The sequence below is a fragment of the Dromaius novaehollandiae genome, chromosome 2 (genome assembly GCF_036370855.1).
Source record: "Dromaius novaehollandiae isolate bDroNov1 chromosome 2, bDroNov1.hap1, whole genome shotgun sequence".
Lineage (NCBI taxonomy): Eukaryota > Metazoa > Chordata > Aves > Casuariiformes > Dromaiidae > Dromaius > Dromaius novaehollandiae.
In genome coordinates, this window is record NC_088099.1 from 4,255,322 (window position 1) to 4,277,268 (window position 21,947).

Consider the following 21,947-nt stretch of genomic DNA (forward strand, 5'->3'; position numbering starts at 1 on the left):
TTCCAGTATGAAAACCAACCCCAAAAGATTTTTAGATACTTGCTACTGCTTGGATATAAAGGGCGAGAAATACGACTGAGTATGTTTCTACATTAGAAACAGGCAAAATATTTTCAACCATTTATTCAGTGGAGAAAAAATAGATGTTTTGGAGTATACCTGGGTGAATTTATGACCTAAGCTGCTGAGACTTTCCAATGTGAAAAAGAATGAGGAAAAATCATTTTGAAAAAGCAGGAAGAAATATTTAACACTATTTATTCTTCCATTTTGAATGTAACTGTATTTAACTGAATTTCTTTAAATGCCCCTGAAAATTAAATAAAACATTTAGTTGACTTTCAAATGAATGTTTTTTAACTACCCTGACTTTTCCCTTCTTCGCTAGATTCCAAGAGAACATTTCTTCAAACTGCTCTATTTAACTGTAAAAGGATATTTGAAATATTTTCCAAATCAAAGGAAACCATAACTTAGCAGATAAAAGCAGGGGCCAAAAGCCATCCTTGCATTCAGTAAAGCGTCTCCAGGGATAGGCTTGGCACAAAAATCTTATTCTACCATCAATACAGAGCATGCAGAGCAAGCCTTCTGTCTAGCCTAATCAAAAGCAACAGTGGGTGAAAGAGGATGAGAAGACATCTTCTTTCACTCTTTCAAGAGGTGCAAAGCAAACTTCATGCAGGATATGCATCTTCCCACCCCCTTCCCTAGCAATGTGACCCCTTGTTTTCAGAGCCTGATGGTCTATCATTGGTCCTACACCATTTTACTCACAAAACCAGGACCTCTAACCTGAGAGAGGCAACTGGAGGAGGAGAGGTCAAACACCCAAGAGTGAGGCAGTCCTCACTCTTGGAGCTTTGACAACATCGCTGCTGACAGGACGGGACGGGACAGGACCACAAACTCCAGCTTTATCTCTGTGCCCTCCAGAGTCTAGGCAGTGGAGCCAAAAATCTCCCTCTCCCAAGCTGCGTGCAGGCCGCCCACTGGGGAACCGCACCAGCACAGGCTCTTCTGACCCCATCCCATGTAAGCTCACCCCTCTTGGCCATCTGCCATAGCCTCTCTCCTGCTCTGAAAACCCATGTGCCAACATGTGGTGTGCCGCGCCTGGGTCCTCGAGGGACCACGGCTCCTGCCTGAGCCTGGGATGGGGAACCCTGGGAGGCTGGAGAGCAATGGTGGCATCACTGACCACGCGCTCCCGACCCTCCTCTCATGATCACTGAAGAAAAGATGGATGAGGGTCCTGGAAAGCCTTCCAAGAGAACTGCCTCAGGTAGTGTGTGCTCCATGTCACATGAACAACGAGGGGCTTTGCAGCCACCTGACCCAACCTCATGGATATCTTGCAGCCTTGGAGCACATCCTTCCTGCCTCTGCTCTGCCTCCAGGACAGAAACAACCTTGGCATGGGGATAGGAGAGCAGCTCAGTAGAAGGAGTAGGTGGCAATAACTTCCTCTGAACTAAACCAGGGCCCATGAGAATTTCAGTCTTTCAGAGCCCAGGGAAGAGTTGGTTAAAGGCACTTCCAGTTAAGACATCTCTCTCTCTTGGCTTGAACACATTGAGACACCTAAGCTAGGCTTTCCCAGCCAGGAAGTGGTGGGTGATCTCCAGGGAGCTATTCAAACTTCTAATTGATTCACACTTTGGAAGTGCCTATTTCTCTCCACGGACTCCTTGCAATGCAAGGGCTCCACATTGGCTGGAGTGAATCCAGCCACAGCATCTGCTGCCCTGCTCCTGCAGCAGAAGGACTGAGAAACAGCACAGTCAAGGTAGATGCAAGGATGGGTGACATTGGCTCACAGACCAGGGAGGGAAAAGAGCTGCCCCATACCTGAAGTCTGGTTATCCCCAGGAAGCTCTGCCAAGCACTGGTCGCGCTCTTCTTCAATCTCCTGCATGATGCTGCACTCCGGAAGTGTGCTGGATGCCTACAGAAAGAGTAGACAAGAAGAGAGTGAGCACAACTCATCTCAAGGATGTGTTCCAGGGGATTCACAGCCAGCCGAGCTCTCGGGTCGCTGCACAACTGGGATGTGCATACAGCCTTACTTTACATTTGCTTGAGGGAAGGGAGTACAACCCAGCAAAACGGCATTTCCCACCTTGCCTTCCTCGAAAAACCTGCCTTTTTCCGACAACTAGGAGCAGTCCTGTTTCGTTATTCTCTGGGAGCCCTGCTTGACTAACCCAACACCAGCAGCTATCTAGAGCAGAAAGATGGCAGCTTTAAAATTCATGCCAAGAGCAGCGGGATCTCTGCTCACACAGTTTATTCCCTCCATGCTCATGCAGTCTGCCTTCTGGCTCATGCTAACTCAATGCAAAAAAAAAAAAAGCCAAATCAACGGCTAAGAATGAAATCTCAGATGCAGATTAAGAAATCAGGGAGCTAAAAAGCAGGAAATTCCCAATGACAGAACTTTTTCCCCCCAAGCGGTTTCTCCTCAGTAAGATCTAATTATATTACATTTGTAATCTAACAGTGTCTATAAATGCCCAGGTAATTCATCGGGGACTCCTTACATCACATACTTTATGAACTACCTCAATCACAAAATGTGGATCATAACAATCTGTAGTCCAAAAAAGGAACCAGGAGCTACACAAATGGCTGCATAATATAATTTTGTTAATGTTAGCAACATGCTCTCAATTTGGAGGGGATACCTGATTTCTCTGCTATGGCAATAGCAAGTAGAAATCCAGGTACCGTTCTGCAAGGTGCTGTATGAAACCAAACAAGAAACACCTCATCTTTCAAAGTATTTGCATTCAGCTGGAAAAACCTATTTAGAAACTCAGCCACAAAGAGACAGCAAAAGAGAAACACTGTGAAGAGAGCAGCGGTCCCATCTCGAGGTTATGCAGTCACTGTTGACCTCAATGTAGGAAAAACATGAGTTGAGTGAGCTTCTGGGACAGATCTGAGGGGCACGGGAACAGCATTTTCATGTTCAGACTCATTGATTCAGTGTTCACTATTGCTGAATTTAGGAAAAAGCATGTATTTTCATTTGCAATAAACACAGAAAGAAAAAGAAATCTTTTCATACGTCTCATTAGAAAATGTGTAAGTTATTTTACTATCCATATATTTGCCAACCAAGTTTTTAAGACAGGAGGCCCAGCAAACCTTTGAAGGAGGAATCGTTTAATATAAGCTGCCCTTTGGATTAAAATTATAAAGTAATTTAGCATATTAACTTTTATTCTCACCATCTCCTATTAATCCAGCTAATAACTTGGAGATGTCTTGATACTCAAAAGTTTCCTTTTTCCAAAATGAAACAGATCTAAAAAAGTTTTGTTCTAGCTCATCTGAAATACTATAGATTAATTTTGTTTTAATTTCTAGTGCTTCTTCCCTTTTTATGTTATCTTTTTTTTTTTTTAAAAAAAGAGAGGTTTCCAGAACACTTGTTTAGTAAGAAAGATTGAAATGCTCTGTTTTCAAAACATTCTGACTTTTTCCAAGGAAAGTTAAAATTCTCTGGACTTAAACTATTGCCAAATTCATCTCACATATATAAATAGCTTGGGTTTTCACTTTATAAATTAATTCATACAGCTCTAACTTTGATCAGGATTCGCAAAGCACTGTATACTTGCACAACATAATTCTACAAATTTTTATGCAGCAAAATTTCTCCCGAGCCCATTAACAAGTACTTCACAGCTGTCTCCCCTTCACTAAAAATTCAAGCCTAGATTAGTTGATTGCATATTTACCTCTATAGCTCGATATTTACTTCTGAGCAAATGTTTTATCACTTTTCAAAAAACAGAGGCCGATGCATCGTTAGCATTCTGAAAAGTGGCTCTTGACAGAGTCAGGTGAATTTGTACATTTTGTAAATTTGTAATTTTAAAAATGTTGCCTTTCTCAATGCAGTCCCAGAGGAAAGGCATCTGTGCTAGGCAAGCGGTGTTGGAAAAACAGTTTCCAATAGCTAAAACCCCAAGACGCGGGCAATCTGGCCTTTGTAACGCTGGTGCCGACTTGCTGTGAGACTTTAAGCAAGGTGGATGGCTCTAAAGACTGAAAAAGTATTTAGGTGCCCAATCCCCACTGCTTTCAAGAGAGCTGGACAATGAGGTGGGATTTAGTCTCCTGAATAGAGGTATCTAGTCTCAACCGAGATGTCCTAGGGTATCCCTCCTGGCCAACAGCCTTCACTCCAGGAGGGCACGGTCCCACATAGACCCTACGTTGTATCTGCCAGTCCCATCCTGCTGCCTCAGATATGCTAAGCTCTCTAAAACAGCACTAGATACCTATGTTTATGGTGGGATGTATCTCACCTCATTTTAGCTGGAGAAAAGCTATGCATTTAGTTTGAACTAATTTTTACCCTCCCTTCTAGTCAACACCACCAGCCAGCATCAGACCTGGAGGTGTTCCTCCCCCTTTGCTGGCTGTGATTGGACCAGCTCAGACTAAAAAAACGACTGTTTAGCTGCAGAGGGTTAGTGATGTGAATTTAATGCCTAAAGACCTTTAACTGAATCAAGGTCAACAGTCAGACTCGCATTTGAGGCCTTCTAATTTATGGCTCATATTGCACATTCACTAAATAAGTAAATAAATAACCCAGACAAACGCAGCAACCCTCCTTTCTTCCTCCCCAGTGATAACCGTGACAACCTGCATATTGCAGCCACTGTTGCTGCAGGCCAGAAGAGTCAGCAGGAAAACCACAGTTTTGACTATGATTAGGACACAAGAGAGCGTTGCTTTTTTGTTGGTAGGTCAACAGTCCAGCTGGTGGGATGGTGATAGGGAAACACATTCGGTTGCCTTAATTCATCTCCCAATTGACAAAACGCTCATGACTGAACAGACTCCAGTAGAGCTGGGAATTTTGCTTGCCAAGATGTGTTTTCACTAGGATCAGAGGCTAAATAACACTCCTTTCTTGATATATTCCTTCCAGAGAAGGCTGAAGCAGACTTTCTGGATAGCTTGGTAAGAGTTCACTTCACTTATTCTCCAGTTCTTTTCCTTTTTTTTTTTTTGCCCTGTGGCGAGCACAGTGGTTCTGGGCTTTCGCATCCCTCACAGCAGTGGGCAGATGAGCACACAGACACGCGGCTGAAGACTACACCAATTCACGTTTCCCACCCAAAAAGTGCAGATAAAGGGAAAGCGTGACCAGCTTTGGTTAGTTCACATTAACCTCTGCTACTAAACAGTAATCCAGTTTCCTGGGTATATCCAGGATGTGTAGCTAGCTGAAACTCAATAAAATCTCCCTTGCCAAGCTCTTCTGGAATGCATGAGGTATCATGTAAGAATTGTGCTGGATTTGTCAGGGGCCATTTTTCCTGCAGTCACTCTTAAGTCCTGAGCAGAAAAACAAAGGGAATATTTTTCTGGACATGATTTCTGTAGCTCTGAATTCCGCAGCAACTCTCATGTGGAATTATCCCCAAAGTCTTTGTTAAGGAGAGTTTTCCTTCCCACAGGATCCCAGCAATTGTTAGAGGATTATTGCACAGTCTGCTACTGGCAAAGCAAGCCATTGTGCACATTTTTTAATTAAATAAAATTCAAAGGATTGTCAGAGTCTGAAGGAGCCACAGAAATGTTCAGGTCTCATCTATGCTGTCTGTCTTTAGCAGGACCAGGGCTAACCATGGGCCAACTCCTCTGCTCATACAGCAACTCCTCAAAGGCAGATGGGATCCACAGTGATGCCACAGCCATAGGCACACAGGAACATGGGCCCCCAAGAAGTAACATGGGCTTCGGCACCTCTCTGGCCCTCAATCCCAGAGTATTCCTGGAGCTCACTGAGACTCCAGCAGAGAGGCTTGGCCTTGGTTACCAGAGCTACCACAGTGATAACTGGATTTGGAGGCAAACAGGAAAGGAGTAGAACAGAAAAGCCTGTAGAAAACATTATATCCCTCACTCATTTCTGTTCAGCTCACAGAGCCTACAGGGCAATGACACTTGGGGACATTTCTGCTAGCTATCTGAATCAAGATACTTTTCTGGAAGCTATAGGAGGGCAGAAACAGTGTGAAACAAGAGCATCCATTGCCTTCCTACAGTTTCTACAACACAGCTTCATAGTCACTGCTGTAGGTGGAGATGAAGTCTATCAACTCCTTTCCATGTGGACAGCAAAGGAAACAAAACATTATTGTAGGTAGGTCTTAGTTCTGACAGCTCTTTTTTTCCCTTGGTCTCAGACTAATTCAGTGGTATTTCAGAAGATGTCAGGACAGCTGAAAAAACAGCAAAATTACATCAATAGATTCTGGATAAGAACCAAGACTCAGCAGCATAACCCAAAGAAGCTACTCTGGCTATGTCAGAAGAAGAGCTTCAGTCCAGTCTTCCATTTGTGCTCATTATTTATATGAACACGGGACTGAAGGAACCTCTTAGGCAACAGTCTTGGCTCATGATTCCTTCGACAGCTTCATCCAGCTTGTAAAATTAGATTTTCAGTTTCTTTTTAGTTTCTTCCTTTTGAGCATTCTCAGGAAAATGGAGTTTTATTTGTAAAAACACTCTGAATGAGCCAAAAAAACCTATGGTTCAAGAGCAAGAATGAGCAAAGAGAGTGGACCAGTGGAAGGACTTCTATCTTTATCTATAGATAACACAATTTCTAAAAATAACACTGTCAAAGCTGAGCGCTGCAAAACCTTTCGGGGCCTTGACCAAAAAAAGATTACATTAATCATTTATGGAGAATTATAATTGTTTGTTCTAGTAAAGGACCTTTGCCTAAGGATCCAAAAAGCACATTACAAATATGTCATGACAGCATGGGGAAGTGAGCGTTAGATACCAGTAATATAGACATAAACTGAGAGATAAGGCCAAGTTCAGAACACATCAAACACTCTGTGTGGCCTTCGTAAGGTCAGTAAAGAAACTTTAGTTTCACAATAACTTGTGAAAAAAATTCCTTTTCTTTTTTAAGCAGAGACAGTCTATATTCCACTGTGACCCCTACTCATGTTTTATGTACACTGCACTGCAAGTAGTCCATCAGTAAGGGACTCTGAGAGTGAGGGTAGCAGCATATGTCCCTAGGAGATTTTTCCAAATAAAAGAGGTCCAGGCAAATACCCAAGTATCCTGACTCTCAGTTTGCTGTTCAAACCATTCCATTTTATGCTTCTGCCAAATACGATCATGCCAATAACAGATCTATCATTTGACAAGGAAAGCAGATGTTCTTCCTGCTCATCTAAGCAGGCCCTGTCAAACAAAGGCAGCTTGCCCAAATCAATCCATCAGTTTGGAGGAATGGAGACTTCATTTAGGCTGATTGTCCCCTTTCTGTGCGAGGGGTTGGAAGATCAAGGAAACACGTGCAGAGTGTTTTGCAAAGAGCTTGGAGACCCAGAAGAAAAGGGAAGCTGAGCAGCTGTGTTGCTTAACTCCTTGGTGACAAGCTTGGAAAGCAGAGCTGAACTAGGGTCTTAAGCAGGAAGCGATACCCAGGCACCAGAGTAATAACACACAGTGTATTAAAAGAGAGGCAGCTCTTCACTAAATTCCCACTATCGAGTAGGAGGGGGCCCTGATGGCTGGGTAAGCACGTTTAGCTCCTTAAAATATCATCTTGAGTAGGTAAGTATGAATTTCCTTTCCAGGAAGCTCAGATGAAGGATTTCAATTCAGACTATTGCAGAAATACAGGGAAGCCGTAACCCTGCGATCAGTAGTGTTATATCTACAATTCAGGGCACAGAGGAGCAAAACGTCATATTACCTCTGTTATGGCTGGGGAAAAAAACAAGCAAGGAAGGACAGTTATACGCCCAAGACTACAAGCTCAGTATCACTTCCCCAAGAGCAGCCAGGAGGAGATAAAGAAACGAAATGTTGAACGCATAGGAAACAAGACATTGCATATAATAATCCCTGCTATGATATCTGCCCTCCTTCCAGCAGTCACCATGGTGCCTTTTTATAATACACTCGATGATAAAGTTTTAATCTTCTTGGCTTTAAATACCTCCATCATCTTTTATTAAACCAACATTAGGACCAATGCCAGGTGATCTTCTTACTCTTCATATGCCACTTTCCATCCTGAAAAAAGTGCCCCTAAGAGGTGTTCTCTGTGCTCCAAGATAGAGCCCCCAAAATACAAAGGTGTTGGCAAAAGATAACATTTGCTTATAGTACATTCAGAGACTGGGAAGAAATGAATCTTCTCCCTTTAAATTAATCCAAAATTATTTAATCAGCAAGTCTATGGGTGAGGATATTACTTACAGATTTCTAAGGCATCCTTTATCAGAGAGCATCAGAGCTCTCTATAAAAAGATCCTTCATGCATGGCCAGAAGAATAAAACTGTCTTCCAGAGAGAGGAGTCTACTATAATGACCTCCAAACCGAGCTTGCATTTCAAAATAAAGGATTCCTCCTGATAATGAGGAATTCAAGAGTACACCAATGACTCAGAGCCATTAGAGCTATCATCTTTAATAAATCAGGACATGGGCATTCCTCCCTTTATTGGCTAAGGATTAGAGGGAAGCAAAAGAGTAGGTCACTTCCTAACACACGTGAGGGAATGCTAGGTTAGGACAACCTCAGGGAGCATTGCTGCAGTGAAGAACAAAGATTCACAAGAATGGGGAAAATTCAGGGAGGAATTGAAGAGATCCTTACCCAAGGATGTGCATGATGGACAGATAGAGATAGCTTTGATTTAGAAGAACAGAACATGCTAGAGATCATTAGCTGGTTTTCCAGAGCTCTCCTAGAGGAAGGCTACTAATTACATTTACATTTGGGAGCCTCAGATTCAGCAGTTGTCTTTGATCTCCTCACTGTACCTGGTAGATAGTCCAAACAGAGAATGCAGCATATCAGAGCAATTGATAAGGAGGCACATATTCTTATCAGGGCTTAATGGACTGACTAAGGATGGAGATTTTTAGGAAGGACTAACATTCCTGGAGGAGACAGTAAACAAGACCTGAAACTATCAGCATTCACCCTGCACAGTTTTGAAAGGTGTGTGTGAACGGTCAGTATGAAAGTCACTTAAAACATGGGAATAATTCAAAGTGTTTTCATGCTTCCTTGCTGAAAAGAGGGATTTAAAGCTACAGGTTAAGATGGTTGTAATATGAACCTAAGAGCTTTAGACACACATGAAAATCTTACAAATTGAAGTTGACACACACTTGCACGTACTGTCTAAGCCAGGCATGCGTACAGCATTGCCATTTGAGGAGAGCACTGATAACTTCCCAGGAGCCTGAGGGCTCCACCTGATACATCTGAAACAAAGCCGACAGCCCCACCACCTTCCACTTAACTACACTCAGCAAAGCCTCAAGATCACAGAATACAAGGCTGCTGCGACTGGGGCTGCACCTTGAACATCATCACTGCTGCTGAATACATGGCTGAGCGTCAAGTGAAAACGAGGAACAAAGCGAAGTGTCAGGCACTAGATATAACTGTGTTACAAATCAAAGCAGCCCACAGGAGCTGGTGCTATGGTTTGAGCATGGCTAGGCTTGGCCAGGATGGAGTCTAACAGTGGCTTTAAGGAGGCAAAAATTTCACTCCCTAGCTTCCTGTGTGGCCTTTGCTGTCTCAGTTTGGCTGCTAGCTATCGCTTTGCTTCCCTTTGGTTGGTGAAGCAAAGTCAACTTGCAGCTGCTTTCCACTGTGCAACTAAATTGTGATGAACCAGCTACTCAGGCAGATAATTAATTCTCCTTTATTGGGCTGGGCACCTCACTTTTGTCATTCCTTACCTGCTAGCAACACAACTGGGGAAAAAGCACAGAGAGAAGTTGTTTCTGCTTTGTCTGTTTGAAAGGGAAAGTGAACGAGGGCACAAGTGATGTGGAAAATGATGTGAGCACTCAGACGGCAGAACTGAATCTTGTATCACCCAGACCACTCAGGTGATCCCACCGGCCATGGATTTCAAAACGCCTTACGAAGAAAGTATCTCTAGCCTCTTTTGACAGATGAAGAAACCAAGGCAGAAAGTCCCAAATCATCCAGCAAGCCAGCAGTGTAGAAAAGATCCCTCAAGATGTGTAAGTCCAGGCCAGTTTTGTATGGCTGTCTTCCCAAACACCTTCCCAAGAGAGACAGAAGAAATCACAAAAAACTTAAAAACTTCACACTCTTTGGAAGAAAATGTGCACGTCTCTAACAGACCTTCTCAAGTGCCAGTGCACACGGATGTCCACCCCTGTCAGAGGAGCTGTCACACTTTGTATACAATATTTAAATGTTCTCCTCAGAATACCTGGCTCAGCCAACAAAAAGCCAACAGAGAAAAAGAGAATTTGGGTGGAACAAAGAGGGAGAAAGGAGCTGATCCTTGTTCCCTGGGACAAAGGGAAGCACTTCAAGTCTCACTTTAGGAATACTAGATGTTAGGAAACTAACAGATAAGGTAATCAGAGAGATAATATCTGAGATAGACTTTAGGAGAGGTCAGAACAGCTGGACAGAATGGCAGATGCTTCTGGGAAGAAAACTGTCTAGAGCAGCAGAAATGGTAGAAAACCTATGAGAATTGCTAGAAGTCTCGTCCCTGCTATCAAGACCAACTCAGTTAAGCAGAAGTCATCTTTCAGCATTATGAATAATGCCACTGGTGGGAGGGGGGGGAAAGGTGAGATTGCTATGCACAGTGCTGAAATTAAAGACACAACGAAACATATCCCAAACAAATGTGAATTTGCATGCAGCCCCCCCATCCCTTTCCGTTTGTCCACTGACTCTTCCAACTATTTTGAGATAAAAACATAAGTTTGTTAATGCAAGGTGGAATAGTGACACACAGTGACTTCTCTTGCGTAACTGAGAACAACAGAGCTGACTGTGAACACAAACAAGGGTATGAAAACTGTTATATATGAGGTGAAAGCCACTCAAAAGACAACACGCTCAAAATGGATAGTGGGAATAGTACTATCTGACTGAAAGTCAACAAATTCAATTTTTTTATATGTAAGAAAGAGGAAAAAAAGATCCAGACACCTCTCAGCAAGTAAATCTGAGCACAAAAGTACACAAGACTTTTGAATACCACTTGAAAGAAAGAATAACTGAGAGCATGGCAGTAAGTGGAAATTGGGATAAAATACATATGGTTGATCAAAAGTAAATCAGGGCAATCTAAGCTGATAGCTTTTCTTGATAATGTCCCTGGGTTTTTTTTGGACAGAGGAAAATCAGAGGATCTAATCTTTCTTGACTCCAGTAAATAGTCTGATGGCATGCTGAAAGGAAATGACTGCGACTATAGACAGTGGAGATTAAAACAAGAACTGGAAGGCAACTAAGGCAGTGGCTTGCGGGAAGAGGGCAGGTCAGGCTGAAAGCAGACATACAGAGCCACGGGGAGGTTTGCAACAGTATTATTTAAGGATCCAGCCTGGGACAGATGCCAGTAAAAATTTTCTGAATTTCTGAATTTTCTGAATGATTTCCTAAAATCATTGTTTGCTGATGACACAAAGCTGGGAAGCCTTGTCTACACAGAGGAAGAACAGCTGATGATCTTGATGACTGGCTTTAATAGCTAGGGAATGAAATGCAATGCTAAAAAGGAAGAGGAAACTATTGAGGGGGCTACTAACAAAAAGGTCCATGAGAATAGGGAACCCTCTCAGCTGGAAATGATGGAGCAGGAAGCCTGGTAGTTCAATCAGTCACAGTTCAGCCAGCTGGGATGCTTTTGAGCTGCCAAGCAGAGGAGAAAAACACTAAGAGGTTCTTTGCTCAACATATCTCAAATTATCCTCAAATTATACAGAAGAACCCCCGAATTCAACTCAAACATTTTCAGATTAAATAAAACTGTTTATTTTGATGATTAAACTAATCCCAGGTGAAGAAAAGAAAAAAAAAAACCAAAACCCTTCAGAGGTCTCAGCAAGGTAAAGGTGTGTTCATATTGTGCAGCACTTGGAAGAGACTAGGCTGCAAAGCCAGAGAGATTTCCAAGCCCCTGTCAACTCTGATGGCAAGAGTTTCAAACACAAAACCTGCTCTGAAGCTCAGCAGCACAATTCAGAATGAGGCATTAGTGTGTGATCAAATGTGAGCACAACACTTAGCCCAAGTGGGAGGACACAGGCCTGCTTGTGCCATCACAGCTCCTGCAGGACCACAGCAGGTTCTCAGCTCCACATGTCTCACCAGCACAGGATGCAAGGAGCCCTTGGAAGATTCCCTTCTCCACACGGCCTCCATCTCTGACAGACCTCTTGTGGCATTTTCTGAACATCCTCATAGAGAACAATGCTCTTTTGTTGCTCCAAAGAGCAGGGAGGTGCAGAATCTGTCACCTGTGTGCACACATGCCGGCAAATGACCAATGCAGATTTGCCTACAACTGGATATGGAGGCAAAGTCCCTTAAAAAGAACAGAGAGGAATAATTTAGAAGGTGATGATGATGCTTCTGGTGAATGCCCAGACAAACTGCCAACTTTCCTCCAAAGAAGGAATACTAAAAACTGAACTGTAGAAGCATGCTTTAAAAATGGGGTTGAGTATGAACATAGTGATGTAAATTATAAATGAAGAGAGTCTAGCAAAAGAGACTCAGGATAGTGATGGTGAGAGACACAGGATTAATCTGTCCTTCAGAGACATGAAGCCAATGAGCCTGGATTTTCATCCCTCCTGCATGCCTTAGCACCACCTGCCTGCCCCGCAGCTCCTCTTTCAGAACCTGATCTCTCCTGGCTCCCCTCCAGCATCCTTTGGTGCTGAATGCCCGGTGACATCAAATCAGGAGACGGCAATGACACCAGATGGGTATCCCAGAAGGTGCGGTCCTGCAGATTAGCTCCATTAATGCTGAAAAGCCAGAAAAAAATAAAAAAGGAAGAAAACAAGCTACTGAAACCTAATATGGTTCTGGGGAAGAAAGCGTGAAACCAAGGCAAAAACAATCTTGCAGACTCCCAACAGCTTCTTCAAGTATTTAAATTGACTGTGCTGAGAAAGAAGCAGTAGCACACTGAGCAAGATGAATATCAGCAAGGCACACAGGAACCATCTACTCCCCCAGAGGCTGTAAGAGCATTCATCTCTAGAAGAGCAAAAGAGGGTGAAAAGGAAAATTACTCTTAAGAAATCAATCCTACCTATAAAAGCCTGTTGCTTATTCCTCCCTAGTCTTATGTGACTTTCAGATACTGAATATAGGTTGGGCTAACAGAAGAGCAGATACTAAGGTGTCCCCTTGATTTCACTGGGATTTCAGTTGTAAAATGACCTTATGAAGCAGCGTGACCTCAAACTGAACCTCAGCTTCTGTGCATGCATAAGGAAACTCTGCTCTGCACAAAACCAACATCAAGAGTTGTCATTTTACTAATATAGCCTAGGAATCTACCAATACTAACCCAATGGTATTCAGCAATGATTTCTTTTTCACTAGAAGAAGTTTGAGATACGGATGCTCTGGCAAGCTGAATGCAAGAGCCTAAACCCCAGAAAAAGCTCAATCCTTTATTAGTGACATTGGTAGTATGCTTCTAGCTACTAACGTGATCACAGCCTGATTAACTAATGCTCTCCACTTTAAAGCTTGTGGAAATCTATTCAACAAAATAGCAAAGTAACATAGGTATGAGTTATCTCTTATTGTGTTGACCAGCCTTGGCAGCCTTTCTGCACAGTAGGTCATTAGACTTAAACAGCAGTCAAAATTGTCATTAACTTGAAAACAGCCAGGATTTCACCTACAGTTTCCAGATAGCTGGCACAATACACACCTTGGCTAACTGAATACAGTAAATATTGAGAATGGCATTATGAGAATGATTCAAGGTCTGGAAAATCCACCTCACAGTGCAAAAGGAAAGACAATCCAACTGAAGCTATCCAGAAAAAAAAAAAAAAAAAAGACAACTCAATCACAAACAGCAAGTATCTAAACCATAAGAAGATTTCCTACTGAGGATAACTATTTAATGTGAAAAAAAAGGATTAACAAATTCCTGTGGCTGAACTCTCTAATGAGACAAATGCGGATTAAAAGTAAAGTACTACTTGTGAATGGTTTAAGACTGAGTGGCATGACCTATCAAAAGAGTCTTTCAAGACTGTCGCGTTGAATCATGCGGGTTTGTACTGCGGTTCCAAAGCAGAAGGTAACAATCAGCGTTGTGCAGATGGTCAGACTAGATTTTACAGCACTCCTTGCAGCCTCGAAATCAGGAAAAATAAATCATTTCCTTGTGACGGAGCCGAGGGACCCTCACTAGAGGGATGGCATTCCCTAAAGACGCAGTAACAGGGCTGTAGGCGAAGATAAGAGCAGGACGTTCAAGCCAGTTGTACGGGTAGGTATTGCAGACAAATCTTGCCATTCCTAGAGGTCTTTTTTGTGTATTCTTTCTTTTTTTTTAGCTTTTATATCTTAACTCAAATATTAACTTCAAGTTATGTCCATGGCCTAGTTTAAACGAAAGATACAGAGGATTTAGAGAAACCTCTGTCTATACTTGCCTACCTACAAACACACACGCAGATTTCTCTCAAGTACGTTCCCCTTGTGCAGTCAGCAGAGTAGTCATGTTCCCTACCTCAAAATTAAAATTTCTAAGAAAGTCACGTCCTTGTTTCATAGAAGAACATAGAAGAACTGAAGATTTCTGGGGCTTAATCTGGAAATTGAGTTATAAAATCACTTTGAATTGGCTGAGAGAAAAAGGAGCATGTGCAATTCTTGGGATTCTTCTTTTAGCTATCTATATTTCCAATTTCACAGATTGAGGGAGAAAAAGAAAAGATTAGGAGGACCCTTAAAGGGTGATCACTTTTACCCTTCTGTGATATGTGAGAAGAAAAAGTCCCAGCAACGGTTTCTGACAGGCTTTGGCTGCATCTCTTCTCAAGTGCCCCCACTGATAGGGACCCCACGGTGTCCCCAGCCCATCCATTCCTAGGCTTCTCTACACTGACCATCAGAAAGATGTTCTCTAGTCGGTGAGATACTAAATCTCTGTGTCTGCAATTTAAGCCCAGGCTTTCTAGTTCTATCCAGACTGGTTACGGAGAACAGATTTTTTTCCCTCCCTTCTTATTTACAGCTGTCTTTTCACACACTTAAAGACAAACTGCCATTTTTCTCCTTGGTGTTTTTTCTCCACAACAAACATTCTCACTTCTTTCACTCCCCCCTCCCCCCAACCCAGTGTTTTCTAGACCTTTCATCATTCTTCTTGCCTGGAGTGTCTCCAGCTTGGTTCATGGTCAGTTTTTACCCCAAAATGGACACATTGCTCCAGTTACAACTCTACCAGTGATGACTTGACTCTGTTTCTTTAACCATAACAAAAGTTTGATTCCAGATGGTTATTATTTATGTTATTGAAAGTCTAACATAATGAGCAGTCGAACATAAGAGGGGTTGCCTACAGGTGCAGCCCCTGCTCTGGAGCCTCACATTGAAAATAGACTAAAACAGGCAAAAAAGACGGAAGAGTTCTGATTTTACAGGTGCAGAAGACAAGCTCAGAAAGTTGAGGAGCACAAGGCCTTTCAGCAGAACCAGAACCGGAATACAATTCTTTCAAATCCCTTATCAAAGTCTTCATAACAAAATTATCATCCAACAAATTCTGGTATAATCAGTGTAGCAGGCAAATGCCGCAATTCAATGAACTTTACACTGCGCAGACACTTACCGCTGAACAAGAAAAGTAAATGGAAAGCAAGAACTTCTCCCCCAAGAGCAGCAGAAAAGCTGAGAGAATACAGCCTCCTCTTTCATACCTCCCAACTCTGTAATTGCCACCACAGGTCTTTGTTATATATGTGCACTTTGAAATGGAAAAGTAAAAATATAGACTTACCCTGCAAAGGCAACAGTAGTTAATAAACAAAGCTTCCCACGTAGAAAACGAGCTTTTCCCCATTTCAGTTCCTTGCCATTTATATAAGCACAGCAAGTTGCATGCACACATGTGAACCTCAGAGCTCCCCAAACAGCCTCACAGCATACCTCAGATTTTTGTTATTGTAAATAAGGACTGAAGTGCCTGTACATGTCAGGAAGCTTAAACTAACATAGAAGGAATGGAGGCAACCAGGGAAATGATTCTATGGAGGAGGCCTCTCTCACCCAGCTCACTGTGGTCTTCTCTTTTTTCCAGGCTATTGCACGGCTGAATAGGACCAACCAGACTACAGGTCTCTCCATCACCTCCTAAACCCTGCCACCGTGGCCTCTGAGCCTCAATATCTTTTGGGACGAGCAGAATTGAACACCGCTGCTCTTGAAAATGCTATTTTCCACCCCGACCTGTCCTGAGATCTTAGCACCCTTCAGCACTGATGCGAGTGGTGCAGGTCTCCAGCGAGCTCCCTGTGGAGGTGTGCGAGGTCCCTTCCTAGAGCCCAGGCAAGCTGAGTGCCTTGTTCAAACACGCATTCACCGAGTAGTCACCAGCATAGGGTGACACCTCCACAGTTGCAATGCTTGCTCCATGCTCTACCACTTTTGTAACTACATTAAGTGTCTGACTCCATCCGAGCTGGTTGTAGCTCCTCATTGGCCTCTAGTGTGTGTCCCTCCTGAAATACAGCCAGCTGCTGCAGCCTTTTTAGAGCATTTCTAATCCATGACATGCCTTCACCTTTAAACCTCTGACAGCTTGACCCAGGAGTGCTGTCTTGTCTGGTCGCTCTACAGCAATCAGTGCAAGGCACTCCAACAATTCCCAGACTACACCAGGATTTTGTTTGGGTACTAAGATGCAACTGGAAACAAAACATCATCTTCTAAGCCATCTAAACTTACTTTCTCTCCCTTTAATGACAGTGAATCCAGCCAAGAGTATGAAAGAGGATAAACCTCATGGCCTCAAGAAGCTCTGGATGTATGTGGAGATGAATCAGTGCAGGCAGATTTGAAAGAGCTGAGATAGCCCATGCTGCCATTAAAGTTTCTAGTTTTCATAAAGCATTTTTTTCTTGAAAACTTCATAAAATTTTCCTTAGGGGAAAATAAACTCCAAACCCAAGCCCTCTTAAAGCAATTAAGGCCCAACATAGTGAAAAAAAAAATCCAGCCCACTTTCCCTCCAAAGTTTCATCTCAGAGATTTCTTGGCCCCATTACAAACTCCTGGAAGTCACAGGTTTCCAGCAGAAGGCATTCACCACAGTAACAGCTCAAACATGTACACACAGCAAACGTATTCCAAGAACTCTCTGAAAACATTAACTCACAAATCCCAGCCAAATTTTTAAGTTTGCCATCCAAGACAAATGAATAGGAGTGTTCCTATTTTGTAAACACAGACATCTCCAGACACAAAGACACTTATCACGGGGTTCTCATTTGTACGCATTCTATTTACTGAAAACTGAGTTTCTCTCACCATCAGGAAATTAAAAGAAATCCTGTTTAACTGACGTCACTGTTAAAGACTGATGCATCCACAGAGCTTTGTGCAGACCATCATAATACAAGGCATGCTTGCTTTTTCTTCTCTGGTATTATTAATTATACTAAAAATAAAATTGTTAATGAAACTGCACTTAAATTGTTCACAACAACGTTAAAACTATTTCCCAGTGAAATGAATGAGCGATTTCACCTCTCTCAGAGGGTATCTGTGAACTGGCAAGTTTCACTGCACTGATGACAATATTTATCAAAAGTTGAGTTTTGAAGGAACAACGGTTCTGGGAAGTGGAAGACTGCATTTATGTGCTCCTTCTCCGTTGGTCCTTCATGCCTTTCCCAGGGACCTATGCCTACACTTTCGGGAAGCTGCAATTAGGATGCTTTTATCTTTTACCCACTCCAAATGCTGATCTATATTTACCAGAAGACAACTCCAGCACGTTGTGATATCAGACTTTGCCTCGACAGGTCCAAGCAAATGTTCCGTATGTCCCATGAAGAAGGCAAGCCAGGCAAGCGATTTACTGAGAATCTCTCTGAGCTTTTCCACCTTAGAAATCCTATTAAAATCTCCCCATCCTCCTGCAATTTACGCTTCTGCAAGAAAACCTGCCTTCACTCCTCTTGTGACCTGTGCCTCCTAGCTGCCAGATAACCTTCTCCTCCTGATGGCCTGGCACCAGGCCCGATCCTGGGGTTCCTCCTTCATCACGTGCCCCAGCTACCCTATTTGGACACGGTGCTGTGGGACAGGTCAGAGTTCCCTGGGGAGGGCTGATCAGGTGGCCAAAAGGCAACGATCCAAGCCAACCATAAATTTCCTAATCAAAATGATTGAGTAAAACCTAACCTTGACTCAGCAATGAACTAAAAGAGGTAATTGGAAGTGGAAACAAAAAAAAATCCCCAAACCCAATCACCCAAGCCCAGCAATATTTACTAAATGGAAGAAAAAGAAAGACGAAAAACTGCAGTGTAATGAGGCTTAGAAACACAAAACGGGAACCTCAAGACATCAGGAAAGAGTTGCAGCTGGTAGGAATAAAAGACTAATGAGAAGTTATTATTTTCAGGTTTTTTACAAAGGCATTGCAACAAAGAAAATCCTACAGATGCTACAGCCCAACAGAGGAAAGTGCAATGTGCAATTATGATCTCTATTTGGAAAGCAGCGAGGCAATGTGCTTGTATCTGATGATGATGAAGAAGCTTTTTCCAGTCCATTAGTAACAAGGCGGATGTTAAACAACATCTACGAGGGATAAACATTTAAAATAAGCAGGCCTGGATAACTTGCACCTACTAGGACTTACAATATCTGGCTGAGAAAGTCTATTTGAATGCAATCAAATGCAAAATCTGCACTCCAGACAGGAGGAGTTCAGCACACATCTCCAGCATGGCAGCCTGAATTCTGGAAAGCAGTAACACGGAGGAGGATTTAGGGATTAGAAAAGGTAAATAATTCAGCATGAACACTCAGTATGTGCTGCTGGAAAAAAGGCTAACACAATTGTTTGCTGTATCAACTGAACAGCAATGAGGAATAGGGAGCTAATTCTCCTTTTCTACATGGTGTTGCAAAGACCTGGGCCATAACACCAATATCAGGCCACGAAGACAATTCTGAGCTGGTCAGACAAAATGTTTCAGAGTGATTGACTCAAGTGCCATAAGCCTGGCTTTAGCAATAGGAGGATTATGGGAAAACAAGACCTGATTATAATTTGTAAGGGGCAGCTTCATCTTCCTGAAATTTAGGGGCTCGATTCAGTTGCTTGAACATAGGTACCTCGTATCATTTGAGACAATTGGGTATCCATGATATCTGCATGGGACAAGCAAATAGGACACGGGACTTACAGGAGCTCTGTGTCATTCTGGAGCGGCTCCTGGATGCCCTGGATGTCTCCAGAGATACTCTACTATAAGGCAATTCAGTCTAGCACAGAAAGGCACAGTGAGATGCAAAGAAGTGGAAACCCATGCAAATTCATGACTCTCTCCAGGACACCTAGCTTAACAGCTAAGGTGGTAATCCACTGGGGCACTGAGCCAATGGATGTGCTGAATTGTCCTTTTCAGCTCCCCAAAAGAAGACAGGCTGACAGGATGAAGAGTCAACAAAGCGTTAGCTATGCTTTTATCAGAGACAGGATGTTGGATTCAACTTACTGGAAGTAACTTGGTGAAAATTAGTTGCTTCAATGTACTAGCCAAATAAAATAATCTACCATTCCCATCAGGGATTACTCTAATCTTAATATAACTACGATCGCACAGACTTCCTGCATTTCTGATATCAGATCTTGGCCTAGGCACTGAGATGCTACATTACAGTTGGATTTTCTCAAATAGCTGCCAGCATATGATCATCGCGAACCCACTCACCTTTGCTGCTGTATATTTGGAAATGAATACATGCAAATAAGGGAGTTCCTGCCTCAATAATTCTCTGAACTTTAAGAGGAGGAAACAATGCACAGAAATTCTTGTAAGCTCCACTTTAAGGTCACTTGTGTTTAATTAATGAACTTTTCTTAAAAAAAAAAAAAAAAGCCAGGTGTATCAGATAGTATGAGCCCAAACACAGAGCAGAGACTTCAAACTTTATATACTTAGGTCATGATGCAAGAAGAGACACAGCAAGGTCTTACTGATGCCGCTGAAGTCACTGAGTGCTGCCAACCCACAGGTTTCATCAGGAGTCTTGCAGTATCTGCCCTTTGCCCTGGCACAATCAGGGCATCCCAACACAGAAACAGCAGCAGCATGTTTCTCCTTGTCTTGATTGCAGAGAAAAGAAAGATCCCAAAAGTTTGTAATCCAGGAGACAAACAGTTACGAGAAATTGAATTCCCATTACTTTTTCAGAACCAGTTCATGATTTATATTGCTGTTTTTGCTTCTTTAATTCTTGTGGTTGACAAAAGTGACTAGCAGCTATCGGTATTTCACCAGTGCAGACTGGTGACGCTGCACTGGTCTTTACACACACACAAACACACATATACAAAGACGCCCACGGCAGAATTCATTTGTCTGAAGTTTGGTGTCCAGTGCCATTTGAAACACTCCAGTACAGCTGGGACAGCACGTGGACTGGCTGGTATGGGAGACCTGTGCCCTTCTGCACAAGCAGCTGGAAGCCCAAGGGTATCTCCAGCGGTTCAAGACCCTATGTGCGGGCAACTAAATCAAGCCCTGAACCTTCAGTTACCATAATGAAATGATTAGATGCCTTAATCTACAAGGTGAATCCCACCTTGGGGACATTTTTACAGGACAAAAAAAGGGTCTGCATCCAGTTCTTACTACAGGCTAAGGGATGTTGGCCATCCAGATGCCCTTTCCGTCTGATACAACCTTTTTCTCTATTCTTGCTCAGGGGAGAAGGAAGAAAGGAGACTGGAGAAAGGAGCTGCCCCGCTGTTCCCGGGAAGACATTATTCTTCATTTTCTTTGGTATCTTCTGGTCTTCAAAGCAGAGGCATCCATGTTGTCAGTTCCGGGTTTGCAGGACCTACAGCCCAGGCTTGGAGTACTCAGCCTGGGACACAGTGAACTTGGCTGCATCTGCCGATTATGAACTACTTGGATGCACTTCACCTAATGAAAACAAATGGACTGTGCAATCCTTGGGACTGCAGATGTGCTCTGGGACAGCGTTTCAACCCACCTTCCATCTGGGGTGCCCATCCGTGTAAAAGAAGGTTGCTTCATACACTGTTTGTCAGTCTAATCTGGGCGTTAAGCTGGGAACAGGGTTCCAGGACACATCTGCAGCGCTGGGATTTCACAATCCAATTGCTTTATATTTTCAGTGAAGAATGTAAACTTCTCCCCCAGGCTCAACTATGGGTGGTCAGAGCCAAAACGCATCTCAGCGGCACAAGGTCACACTGCCATGGCAGAGGTTGCTCCATCTAGGGAAACGTTCCCAAGCAAGACAGCGAAGGCAACAGCCATCGCGCTGGAGAAGGACAGCATGCCTCAAGGAGCTTTTCTCATCTCCCCAACCTACCAGCTAGGAGGATGTTCTGTTCAGCATTTAGAGCCACTTAGCCCTTGCCTGCACACTGCAGTGACAGATTGCGTTCACCATCATCTGCTTCTTACTGCTAACTTCCTTCAGCTGGATTTCCTGCCCCAAGGGGTTGCTTCCTCTCAAGAACATCCCATTCCCAGCCCTGCACACATTACTAAGTATGGCTATTTGTAGATGAGAATTTATCGCGCTATGACATAGCCCAAAGCTGGACTGCTTTTAAATCACAGCGAAACAGGAACTGAGATATGCCTGTGTCTTGTGCGTCCCTTATAGGCTTAGCCACTTCCGAAAAAAGTGCCTTCTCTGAGTGTGGAAATGTGGCTTTTATTTTCTTTTGATTCTGAAACAACCAGGCTGATGATCAGGAGATTCACACAGAAGGCACAGCAGTGGGACAGGGTGAGGAAAGCAAGGAACGAGCAACAGCACCTGGAATCAAATATCAGTGCCTTATTACTATGCATATATTTTAATATAAAGCCT

General features: G+C 43.0%; 1 protein-coding gene across 3 annotated transcripts in view; it reads right to left on the minus strand.

Annotated features, from left to right (window-relative positions):
• Nucleotides 1-21,947, minus strand: part of VIPR1 (vasoactive intestinal peptide receptor 1) — a 122,321-nt gene that overhangs the window by 83,727 nt on the left and 16,647 nt on the right. For all 3 annotated transcript variants that reach the window (XM_064505675.1, XM_026096319.2, XM_064505674.1), the window contains exon 2: nt 1,852-1,948. In XM_064505675.1, the coding sequence (XP_064361745.1) occupies nt 1,852-1,948 (97 nt within the window). The remainder of the gene's footprint in view (nt 1-1,851; nt 1,949-21,947) is intronic.